A 13,212-nucleotide genomic window follows, 5' to 3' on the forward strand; every position below is an offset into this window, starting at 1 on the left:
AGGTTCGGGGTGTTGTGGATAGTGTGGAGGGTTGTTAGAGGTTACAGCGGTACATCGATAGGATGCAAAAATGGGCTGAGAAATGGCAGATGGAGTTCAACCCAGATAAGTGTGAGGTGGTTCATTTCGGTAGGTTAAATATGATGGTAGGATATAGCATTAATGGTAAGACTCTTGGCAGTGTGGAGGATCAGAGGGATCTTGGGGTTCAAGTCTATAGGACACTCAAAGACCCTGCGCAGGTTGACTCTGTGGTTAAAAAGGCAAATGGTGCATTGGCCTTCATCAACCGTGGGATTGAGTTTAAGAGCCGAGGTAATGTTACAGCTATATAGGAACTTGGTCGGGCCCCACTTGGAGTATTGTGCTCAGTTCTGGTCACCTCACTCCAGGAAGGACGTGGAAACCATAGAAAGGGTGCAGAGGAGATTTACAAGGATGTTGCCTGGATTGGGGAGCATGCCTCATGAGAACAGCTTGACTGAACTCGGCCTTTCTCCTCGGAGTGGCGGAGGATGAGAGGTGACCTGATAGAGGTGGTTAAGTTGATGAGAGGCATTGATCACGTTGATAGAGGCTTTTTCCCAGGGCTGAAATGGCTAATACGAGAGGGTACAGTTTTAAGGTGGGTACAGAGGAGATGTCAGGGGTAAGTTTTGTTTTACACAGAGTGGTGAGTGCGTGGGATGTGCTGCCTCCAATGGTGGTGGAGCCAGGTACCATAGGGTCTTTCAAGAGACTCCTGGATACGTGCATGGAGCTTAGAAAAAATGGAGGGCTATGGGTAACCGGAGGTAATTTCTAAAGTAATTACATGTTCGGCACAGCATTGTGGGTGAAAGAGCCTGTATTGTGCTGTAGGTTTTCTATGTTTCTATATTTTGACTGATCATCTTTTGAAAAGCTCCTAAGCTAATAACTTTGGCCAAGGTGTGCTCTCTTTCCTTAATATCTTTATAGAACATAGAACAGTACAGCACAGTACAGGCCCTTCGGCCCACAATGTGCTGACCCTCAAACCCTGCCTCCCATATAAGCCCCCACCTTAGATTCCTCCATATACCTGTCTAGTAGTCTCTTAAACTTCACTAGTGTATCTGCCTCCACCACTGACTCAGGCAGTGCATTCTACGCACCAACCACTCTCTGAGTGAAAAACCTTCCTCTAATATCCCCCTTGAACTTCCCACCCCTTACCTTAAAGCCATGTCCTCTTGTATTGAGCAGTGTTGCCCTGGGGAAGAGGCGCTGGCTATCCACTCTATCTATTCCTCTTATTATCTTGTACACCTCTATCATGTCTCCTCTCATCCTCCTCCTCTCCAAGGAGTAAAGCCCTAGCTCCCTTAATCTCTAATCATAATGCATACTCTTTAAACCAGGCAGCATCCTGGTAAATCTCCTCTGTACCCTTTTCAATGCTTCCACATCCTTCCTATAGTGAGGTGACCAGAACTGGACACAATACTCCAAGTGTGGCCTAACCAGAGTTTTACAGAGCTGCATCATTACATCGCTACTCTTAAACTCTATCCCTCGACTTATGAAAGCTAACACCCCATAAGCTTTCTTAACTACCCTATCCACCTATGAGGCAACTTTCAGGGATCTGTGGACATGTACCCCGAGATTCTTTGCTCCTCCACACTACCAAGTATCCTGCCATTTACTTTGTACTCTGCCTTGGAGTTTGTCCTTCCAAAGTGTACCACCTCACACTTCTCCGGGTTGAACTCCATCTGCCACTTCTCAGCCCACTTCTGCATCCTATCAATGTCTCTGTGCAATCTTTGACAATCCTCTACACTATCTACAACACCACCAACCTTTGTGTCGTCTGCAAACTTGCCAACCCACCCTTCTACCCCCACATCCAGGTTGTTAATAAAAATCATGAAAAGTAGAGGTCCCAGAACAGATCCTTGTGGGACACCACTAGTCACAATCCTCCAATCTGAATGTACTCCCTCCACCACCACCCTCTGCCTTCTGCAGGCAAGCCAATTCTGAATTCACCTGGCCAAACTTCCCTGGATCCCATGCCTTCTAACTTTCTGAATAAGCCTACCGTGTGGAACCTTGTCAAATGCCTTACTAAAACCCATATAGATCACATCCACTGCACTACCCTCATCTATATGCCTGGTCACCTCCTCAAAGAACTCTATCAGGCTTGTTAGACACGATATCTACTGATGTCACGATCTTTAGTAGCACATTCTTTTGACAAAACTGCAAAGGAGCTGTTTCCAAGGTACATTTACAAGGAGCATCTCGCAGGAGTGCTGTCTGAGGAAAGCAGCAATCATCATCAAGGACCACCAATATCCAGGCCGTGCATGCTTCTTGCTGCTGTCATCGGGAAGGTTGTACAAGACCCTCAGGACCCACACCACCAGATTCAAGAACAATTATTACCCCTCAACCATCAGGCTCTTGAACCAGAGGGGATAACTTCACTCAACTTCAATCACCACAACGCTGAATAGTTCCCACAACCTTTGGACTCGCCTTCAAGGACTCCTCATCTTATGTTTTTTGATATTTATTGCTTATTCATTTATTATTATTATGATGTTTGTTTTATTTTTCTTTTTGCACAATTTATTGTCTTTTGCATATTGATTATTTTCCCATCTTGTGTGTGGTTTTCATTGAATCTGTTTCTTTGTATTTACTGTGAATGCCCATAAGAAGATGAATTTCAAGATTGTATAGGGTGACATATATGTACTTCGTTAATAAATTTACCTTGCACTTTGAAAGCTGTGAAATTTTTTCTCATAAGTGCAGTACTGATTTCCATGTTACTTACTACGTCCCTGTTTTTATGTTGCATTTAATTCATAGCATAATAGTTTGAAGGAGGCTTATAACTTAGTTTATGATTGTTCTTAATGCATTTGCAAAGGCCTAGATGGATTCCATTTCAGATTGAAAGTTTGCTGGACTGTAGTGCTCTGTGCTTCTGTCTTCTTTCCTCAAAACATTGGACCAGTCACAATTCTTAGTGTATCAATTTTACAATGTTTTATTTTTGTTACAGGAGTTGCAGATGGTGTTGGAGGATGGTGGGATTATGGTGTGGATCCATCTCAGTTTTCCACTACGCTGATGCAAACTTGTGAGCGGCTTGTTCAAGAAGGACTGTTTGTTCCCAGTAACCCAGTGGGCATCCTGATGGCCAGTTACAAAGAAATGCTTCAGAATAAGGTTCCATTGTTGGGTTAGTGAAGATTTGTTTTTTCGTACTGTGAAGGAATCCTGGCTGAGTAAATTCCTAAAGGTGTGCATGTATTAAAAAAACGTATTCAGAAAATGGAGTTTTATTCAGGTGCATTCAATGGTGGAGTTGCATTCTACTGTGTACTGTTTAATGGCATATGAATATTGAGATTCTGTTGAGTGAAGAGATTCTCTTTTTAGAATTTAGTTTTGCTGTTGGTATTTAATGTAATGTAGATTATTAACATTATTAGTAGCAAGTAATTCCTCCATTGTGGTTGTTACAGAGTTGGCTGGTAAACTAGAATTGGTTACCTGATGGTGTCATTTGGAAAGTTGCCGATCCAGTTTACCACATTAATATCCAGTCGTTCATATAGATTATAAACAACAACAGACCCAGCAGCGATCATGCAGTACGACATTAGTCTAAAGCCTCCAATCAGAGAGGCAACCATCTACTACCACTCTATGGCTGCTCCTGCAAAGCCAGTATCTAATCCAATTTACTGCCTATTGTTAAACGACTTGCTAAAGTACATGTAGACATAATCCTCTACCTTGCATTCATCAGCTTTCCTGGTAAAGTTCTTAAAAAACTCTGTAAGATTGGTTAAACATGACTTGCCATGCACAGAGCCATGTTGACTATCCCAAATTTGTCCCCATCAGGATGGAGGGTCTTGGCCCGAAACATCACCTGTTTACTCTTTTCCATACATGCTGCGTGGCCTGCTGAGTTCCTCCAACACTTTGTGTGTATCGCCTAGATTTCCCTCATCTGCAGATTTTCTCTTGTTTGTTGGTCCCTGTTTATCCAAATATTTTATATCCGGTCCCTTAGGATATCTCCCAATAACTTGCTCTCTACTATGTCAGACTCACTGGCCTATCATTTCCTGGCTTATTCATAGAGTGTTACTTAAACAAGGGAACAACATTAGCTATCCTTCAAACCTCCGGCATTTCACCTACAGATGTTGTAAGTATCTCTGCTAGAGCCCCTGCAGTTTTTGCACTTGTGTCCCATAAGCTCTGAGGGAACCCTTGTCAGACCCTGGGAATTTATCCACTCTATTTTGCCACAAGGCAGGAAACAACTTTTCCTTTGTAATCTGCATACGGTCCATGGCCTTACTGCTGTTTTGCCTCACTTCAATAGTCTACGTTTTCATCTCCCAAGTAAAATGCAAATACAAAAAAAGTCCGTTTAAGATGTCCCCCATCTCCTTCAGCTGACTACTATGTTCTTCCAGAGGACCAATTTTATCCCTTGCTATGCTCTATATATCTATAGAAGCCCTTAAATTTTCCTTCATCTTGTGTGCTAGAGTAACTTTATGCCTTCTTTTAGCCCTCCTGATTTCCTTTTTAAGTATTCTCTTGCATTTCTTATACTCATTTGTTCCTATCCTGACTATATTTGCTATGCACCTCCTTTTTCTTAATCAGTCCTCAATATTTCTCGAACACCAACTTTCCATAAACTTGTTATCCTGGAAGGACATTCCACACACTAGCCACTCTGTAGAAAAACTTACCACTGATATCCGCTTTTCCTCCAATGCACTCCTTGCATTGCCATTTCCACCCTGGGAAGAAGTCTCTTGACTGTCCAATCGATCTATGCCTCTTATCATCTGTACATCCCTATCAAATTGCCTCTCATCCTCCTTTACTCCAAAGAGAAAAGCCGTAGCTTGCTCAACCTATCATTTAAAACATGTTCTCTAATCCAGGCAGCATCCTGTTAAATTTTATCTTCACCTTCTTTAAAGCTTCTACATTCTTCCTATATTGAGGTGATCAGAACCGATCACAATATGCCAAGTGTGGTCTAACCAGGGTTTTATAGAGCTGCAATATTACCTCACAGCTCTTGTGCTCAATCTAATGATAGCCAGCACACCATTGACTGTCTTAAATACCTTATCAACTTGCTCAGCAACTTTGAAGGATATCTCTGTTTAATTGGCACTCAAAGGGCTTCACTTAGCAGCAAGGTCAAAAAGCAGAAAGCCTAGATTTATAAATTAATTGATGTAAGTGTTAGAGAGGAAATCATAAATAGAAGATTCTGCAGGTGCTGGAAATCTTGAACAACACACACAAAATGCTGGAGGAACTCAGCAAATCAGGCAGCGTCCATGGAGAGGAATAAACAGTCAATGTACACAGTCCTGCGAAGTATCTCTGCCCAAAATGTTGACTTCTTATTGAGATCAGGCAGCATCTGTGAAGAAGAAACCAATCAAACTTTTGGATTAGTTACCTTTACTTTTCAGATGGAAGTTCATTGGCTGAAACATCAATATTGTTTTTCTCTTTCCACTTTTGCTGCCTTACTTGCTGAGTGTTTCTGGTGCATTTGCTTGCATTGCACACCGGAGCACTCTCTTCAGTTACCTGATGAAGTAACCGTAGAGCTTTGGCCAGGAGCAGATGCCATCAGGCGGTGCCCAACCTTCATAGAGTGTTTCAACCCTTAACCACTACACTCTTCAGCTGGTGGGTCAGCAGTGGTGGCCATGTCACTGCCCATCCACTCCTGACTTCCAGCTCAACTCCTCTTTGGCCTGCACCATATCCAGCAAGAGAATCTTTCTGTTTCCTCCCACATCCTGTGAGCTGCTTGGTTCTTGCTCTTTTCATCTTAGCCCAACGCAGACAGCAACCTCCATGCTGACATTGCTAGGATGTTTCTACAGCCGATGTCCACAGGGAATAGCCATATCTGCCATCCTTTGTCCCTGCACTCCTGGACTACTTCAGGGCCTTCTTCTCATGTGCTTCCTTGTATCCGACCTCCCATGGTACCATGAGCTCCACCAGGATGGTTTTCTTGTCTTCAGTGGACCATAGTATGTTGTCTGCTTGAAGTGTGGTTTGCATCATGGTTGTGTATCATGTTTCCAGCATTTAAAATGTTGCTTTTATATTTGGATATTAGTAAAAAAATAGCTTGATTATTGATCAAACCACCCATTGATTTTTATATGTTGTTTTTGGTAGACTGTCTCCAAATGGACTCTCTATCCTTCATTATAGTAAACAAAACATCCATTTTGTGACAAATTACATGAATAAGATACTGTTATAGAGTATGTTTGTTAAATAAATGTTTGCTAACCAGGGAAGAGCTGGCATGGTTTTATCAAAATACAATGAAGTTGCAGAAAGATGGATATTATACATAATTGCTCTTGTAATAAAGGCCAATGTATCATTTGCCTTCTGAGTCTCTTGCTGTATCTCATGTTGGCTTTAGGAAAATTGAGTACAAGAAGACATAATTTTCTTTGAATATCAAATCTTCTCATTCCCACTCCATTAAAGTAAATACTCAGCATTTATTTGCTCCCCAGTGGACGACATCATGGTTTTCCCATCGTATGTGGTTTCCCACTCATTTAGACTTTAAGAGCATAAGACATATGAAAAGAATTAGGTTGTTCGGCTATCGAGTCTGCTCTGCCATTCAATTATTGCTGATTTATTATTTCTCTCAACACCATTCTCCTGCCTTCTCTCCGTAACCTTTGGTGTCCTTACTAATCAGGTACCTATCAACCTCCGTGTTAAACATACCTAATGACTTGCATAGAACATAGAAATCTACAACACATTACAGGCCCTTTGGCCCACAATGTTGTACTCTAGAAACTTCCTAGTGTTACTCTACCGCATAGCCCTTTATTTTTCTAAGCTCCATGTACCTATCTAAGAGTCTCTTAAAAGACCCTATTGTATCCATAACCATTGTGGCAATGACTTGGCTTCCATAGCCATTTGAGGCAATGAATTCCACAGGTTCACCACACACTAACCTGTCTATCTCCCTTTCCATAGTCCCTACTCTCACTTTTACCTAGTTGTAAGGTATCAGCAGTTGAAAGTGTGATATTTGGTCCCGTCAAGTTATGAATGTCTGAACCCAGCCACTAGTCCCTGTCATTCCCTTCTAGACACAGCGTATCCATCTCTGATGAATCAGTTTTATTTCCTTTCTTCAATAGCCCATTGTGTTTTAATAAAAAAAACTTTCCTTGTAAATCACCTTGTAACCTTGCGATCATTGGTTGTAGGAACAGCTCAGTGATGGGGCAAGTGAGTTTAGTTATTCCCGTTTATTCAAGAGTCTCATGGTTGAGGGTTAGTAACTGTTCTTGAACCTCCCGAGACTCTTGCACCTTCTACCTGATGGCAGCAGCAAGAAGAGAGCATGACCTGGGTGGTGGGGATCTCTGATGATGGATGCTGCTTTCCTACGCCAGTGTTTCATGTAGATGTGCTCAATGGTTGGCAGGGCTTTATCCACAATGCACTGGGCCAAATCTATTACCCTCTGTAGGATTTTTCCATTCAACGGGATTGGTGTTTCTATAACAGGTCATGATACAGCTAGTCAATGTACTCTCCACTATACTTTTGTAGAGGTATGTCAAAGTTTTGGATTCATGCTGAATCTCTGCAGACTCCTAAGGAAGTAGAGGTGCTGCCGTACTTTCTTTGCAATTGGATGTGTGCTGGGTCTAGGATAGGTCCTCTGAAATAGTAATACTCAGGAATTTAAAACTGCTAGCTCTCTCCATCTCTGATCCTCTAATGAGGACTTGCTCATGGACCTCTGACTTCACTCTCCTGAAGTCTATAGTCAACTCCTTGGTGTGAGCTACTCATAAAGATTCTGCAAACACTTTCATAAATAGAAAATGTGCCAAAGGTTTGGTGGTCATTGTGCATAGACCATTACAGCATAGGAACAGGCCCTCCGGCCATGACGTCTGTCCCGACCACAGTGCCAATCCAAGCTGATCGAATCTCCCTGCACACGGTCTATATCACCCATGGTCCATGCTTTCTTGTCTTTCTAACTTGTTGAGCAGCCTTATGTGGCACCTTGTCAAAGGCCTTCTGAAAATCCAAGTATACAACATTTGCTGTTTCTCTTTTGTCTATCCTGCTTGTTATTTCCTCAAGGAATTCCAACAGATTTGTCAGGCAAGATTTTCCCTGAAGGAAACCATGCTGTCTTTGGCCTATTTTATTATGTGCCTCAAAGTACTCAGAAACCTCATCCTTAACAATCGACTCCAACATCATCCCAACCACTGAGGTCAGGCTAACTGGTCTATAATTTCCTTTCTTCTGTCTCCCTCCCTTTTGAAGAGTGGAATGATGTTCGCAATTTTCCAGTCCTCCAGACCCATGCCAGAATCTATTGATTCTTGAAAGATCATTACTAATGCCTCCACAACCTCTTTCAGAACTCTAGGGTGTAGTACATCTGGTCCAGGTGACTTATCTACCTTCTGACTTTTCAGTTTCCAAAGCACCTTCTCCCTAGTAATAGCAACTGCACTTATTTTTGCCCCTGATACTCTCGAACTTTGGCATACTGCTAGTGTCTTCCACAGTGAAGACTGATGTTAAATACTTATTCAGTTTGTCCGCCATTTCCTTGTCCACTGACAACCTCTCCAATGTCATTTTCCAGCGGTCCAATATCTACTCTTGTCTCTCCTTCATTCTTAACATATCTGGAAAACTTTCGGTATCCTCTTTTAATATTATTGGCTAGCTTATCTTCCTATTTCTTCTCCCCCCCACCCCGTATTGTTTTTTTTGTTGCCTTCTGTTGGGTTTTAAAATTTTCCCAATCCCTTAACTTCCTACTAATCTTTGACTCTGTTATATGCCTTTTTTTGCTTTTATGTTGGCTTTGACTTCCCTTGCTGGCCACAGTTGCATTATCCCGCTTTTAGAATACCACTATTTCTTTGGGATGTATCTATCTTGCGCTTTTCAAATTGCTACCAGAAACTCCAGCCATTGCTGCTCTGCCATCATCCTTGCTAGTGTCCCCTTGCAATCAACTTCGGCTCGCCCCTCTTTCATGCCTCTGTAGTTCCCTTTACTGATTCATCCGATTTTAGCTTCTGCCTTTTAAATTGCAGAATGAATGCTATTGTATTATGATCACTGTCTCCTAGGGCTTCCTTTACCTTAAGCTCCCTTATTACACAACACCAAATCAGGAATAGCTGAACCCCTAATAGGCTTTCAACTCCAAGCTGCTCTTAAAAAGCCATCTTGTATGCATTCTACAAAATTTACTCTTGGGATCCAGCACCAACCTGATTTTACTAATTGATCTGTATATTGAAATCTACTATAACTATTGTTTGATGTGTCTTTCCTATCTCCCGTTGTAATTTGTAGCCCACATCCTGGCTACTCTTCGGAGGCCTGTATATAACTCCCTGTAGGGTCTTTTTACCATTGCAGTTTCTTAACACTACCCACAAGGATTCCACATCTTACAATCCTATGTCACCTCTTTCTAAGGATTATATTTCATATTTTACTAACAGAGCACGCCGCCCCCTCTGCCTACCTGCTTGTCATTTTGATACAATGTGTATCCTTGGATGTTCAGCTGCCAACTATAATCTTCTTTTAGCCATGACTCAGTGATGCCCACAATGTTATACTGCCATTTCTAACTGCGCTACAAGATTATCTACCTTATTTTGTATACTGCATGTGTTCAAATATAACACCTGTATCAGTCCTGTATCAATTTTTTGTCCTTCTTTTACACTGCAACTTATTCCACTGACTGCAATTTTGCCCTATTATCTGCCTGTCCTCCCTGACAGTCTCACTACATACTGCCTCTGCTTGTAAATCAACAGCCCTACCTCTCTGGTTCCCATCCTCCTGGCAAATTAGTTTAAACCTTCCACAACAGCTCTGGCAAACCTGCCTGTAGGAATATTGGCCCCCTTTGGGTTCAGATGTAACCTGTCCTTTTTGTAAAGGTCATACATTCACCAGAGGAGATCCAAATGATCAGAAACCAGAAATTCTGCCCCCTGAATGCAGTATCTCAGCCATGCATTCATCTGCCAAATCACCTTACTGGGGTGTGGCATAGGCAACAATCCAGAGTTGATTAGTGAAAGAGACGCAAGGCTGGAGAAGGGGGAATTGAGCCCTGTATCTCTTCTACCAATCAGCTTCCCAGCTCTTTACCGCTCCCCCTCCCAGTTTCACCTCTCACCTTGTGTTTCTCTCTCCCCCCACCCCCACCTTTTAACTCTATTCCTCATCTTTCTTTCTGCAGTCCCGCTGAAGGGTCTCAGCCAGAAACGTTGACTGTATTCTTTAACATAGATGCTGCCTGGCCTGCTGAGTTCCTCCAGCATTTTGTGGACGTTGCAGTTGAGTTGGTGGTAAGAAAGGCAAATGCAATGCTAGTATTTGTTTTGAGAGGACTGGAAAAGAGCAAGGATGTGATGCTGGGGTTTTATTATGCATTGGTCAGACCACTCTTGGAGTATTGTGACTAGTTTTGGGCACCTTATTGAAGAAAAGATGTGCTGACATTGGAGAGGGTCCGGAGGAGTTTCGCGACAGTGATTCTGGGAATGAAAGGGTTAACGTATGAGAAGTATTTGATGGTTCTGAGCTTGTACTCACTGGAGTTTAGAAGAAAGAGGGGGATCTCATTGAAACTTATTGAAAGACTTAGATAGAGATAGATTGGTTGTGAAGAGGATGTTTCCTATACTAGGACCAGAGTGCATAGCCCCAGTATGGATATCATCCAATTAGAACAGAGATGAAGGAGGAATTTCTTTAGCCAGAGGGTGGTAGTTCTGTGGAATTCATTGCTTTAAACATATGTAATGACTTGGCTTCCAGAGCCTTGGGTGGCAGAGGGTGATAGGGTCTTGATTAGTCAGGTTGTCAAAACTTGTGGAGAGAAGCAGGAGAATGGGATGAGCGAGATAATAAATCAGCTATGATGGAATAATGCAGCAGACTTGATAGGCCAAATGGCCTAATTCTGCTCCTATGGCTTATGGTCTTACGGTCTAAGAGACACTCACCATATACAAACCCCATTTCCAGAAAAGTTGGGATATTTTCCAAAATGCAATAAAAACAAAAATCTGTGAATTGTTAATTCACGTGAACCTTTATTTAACTGACAAAAGTACAAAGAAAAGATTTTCGGTAGTTTTACTGACCAACTTAATTGTATTTTGTAAATATACACAAATTTAGAATTTGATGGCTGCAACACACTTAACAAAAGTTGGGTCAGAGTTAAAATAAGATTGAAAACTGCGCAGAATATTCAAGTAACACCAGTTTGGAGGACTCCACATTAAGCAGGCTAATTAATGTGCAGGTGAGGTATCATGACTGGGTATAAAAGTAGCGTCCACCAAAGGCTCAGTCTTTGCAAGCAAGGATAGGTCGTGGCTCACCCCTTTGTGCCAAAATTCGTGAGAGAATTGTTAGTTAAAAGGAACATTTCTCAACGCAAGATTGCAGAGAATTTAGGTCTTTCAACATCTACAGTACATAATATTGTGAAAGGATTCAGAGAATTCAGAGACATCTCAGTGCGTAAAGGGCAAGGTCGGAAACTACTGTTGAATGCGTGTGATCTTCGAGCTCTCAGGCGGCACTGCCTATGAAACCGTCATGCTACTGTGACAATTATAGCCACCTGGGCGCGGGAGTACTTCAGAAAACCATTGTCACTCAACACAGTCCGTCGCTGCATCCAGAAATGCAACTTGAAACTGTATTACACAAGGAGGAAGCCATACATCAAGTCTATGCAGAAACGCCGGTGAGTTCTCTGGGCCCGAGCTCATCTCAGATGGACCAAAAGACTGTGGAACCGTGTGCTGTGGTCAGATGAGTCCACATTTCGGCTAGTTTTTGGAAAAACGGGCATCGAGTTCTCCGTGCCAAAGATGAAAACGACCATCCAGACTGTCATCAGTGAAAGGTGCAAAAGCCAGCACCTGTGATGGTATGGGGATCCATCAGTGCCCACAGCATGGGTGAGTTGCATGTATGTGAAGGTACCATTGACTCTGAGGCGTATATTAGGATTTCAGAGAGATATATGTTGCCATCAAGGCAACGTCTCTTCCCAGGACATCCATGCTTCTTTCAGCAGGACAATGCCAGACCACATTCTGCACGGGCTACAACAGCGTGGCTTTGTAGACCCAGAGTGCGTGTGCTTGACTGGCCTGCTGCCAGTCCAGATCTATCTCCTATTGAAAATGTATGGCGCATCATGAAGAGGAGAATCAGACAACAGAGACCACGGACTGTTGAGCAGTTGAAGTCTTATATCAAGCAAGAATGGACAAAATTTCCAATTGCAAATCTACTACAATTAGTATCCTCAGTTCCAAAACGATTAAAAAGTGTTATTAAAAGGAAAGGTGATGTAACACAATGGTAAACATGCCTCTGTCCCAACTTTTGTTGAGTGTGTTGCAGCCATCAAATTCTAAATTTGTGTATGTTTACAGAATACAATTAAGTTGGTCAGTAAAACTATTGAAAATCTTTTCTTTGTACTTTTGTCAGTTAAATAAAGTTCACATGAATTAATAGATCACAGATTTTTGTTTTTATTGCATTTTGGAAAAAATCCCAACTTTTCTGGAAATGGGGTTTGTATATAAAGTATAAGTATATACCAAAGTATAAGTCTACTTATACTTTCTGAAAATAAAAGAAAGTAAGTAAATGCTGGAAGTCTGAATTAATTGAATTGACTTTATTACTTACATTCTTCATATACATGAGTAAAAATCTTTACATTATGTCTGTGTAAATGTACAATGTGCAATTTATAGTCATTTATAATAAATACTATGTGTAACAGGACAAACAGTATAACATAGAAATATATTTGTATCAGCATGAATTAATCAGTCTGATGGCCTGGTGGAAGAAGCTGTCCTGGAGCCTGTTGTTTTATGTCTTTTATGCTGTGATACCATTTCCCGGATGGCAGCAGCTGGAGCAGTTTGTGGTTTGGGTGACTCGGGTCCCCAATGATCCTTCGGGCCCTTTTAACACAACTGTCTTTGTAAATGTTCTGAATAGTGGGAAGTCCATAATCTACAGATGCGCTGGGCTGTCCACACCACTCTCTGC

At 41.9% G+C, this 13,212-nt stretch overlaps 1 protein-coding gene across 2 annotated transcripts in view; it reads left to right on the plus strand.

The window, feature by feature from the left end:
- Positions 1–13,212, plus strand: part of LOC134336922 (protein phosphatase PTC7 homolog) — a 108,866-nt gene that overhangs the window by 46,620 nt on the left and 49,034 nt on the right. For both annotated transcript variants that reach the window (XM_063031569.1, XM_063031570.1), the window contains exon 2: positions 3,047–3,226. In XM_063031569.1, the coding sequence (XP_062887639.1) occupies positions 3,047–3,226 (180 nt within the window). The remainder of the gene's footprint in view (positions 1–3,046; positions 3,227–13,212) is intronic.

The sequence above is a fragment of the Mobula hypostoma genome, chromosome 23 (genome assembly GCF_963921235.1).
Source record: "Mobula hypostoma chromosome 23, sMobHyp1.1, whole genome shotgun sequence".
Classification (NCBI taxonomy): domain Eukaryota; kingdom Metazoa; phylum Chordata; class Chondrichthyes; order Myliobatiformes; family Myliobatidae; genus Mobula; species Mobula hypostoma.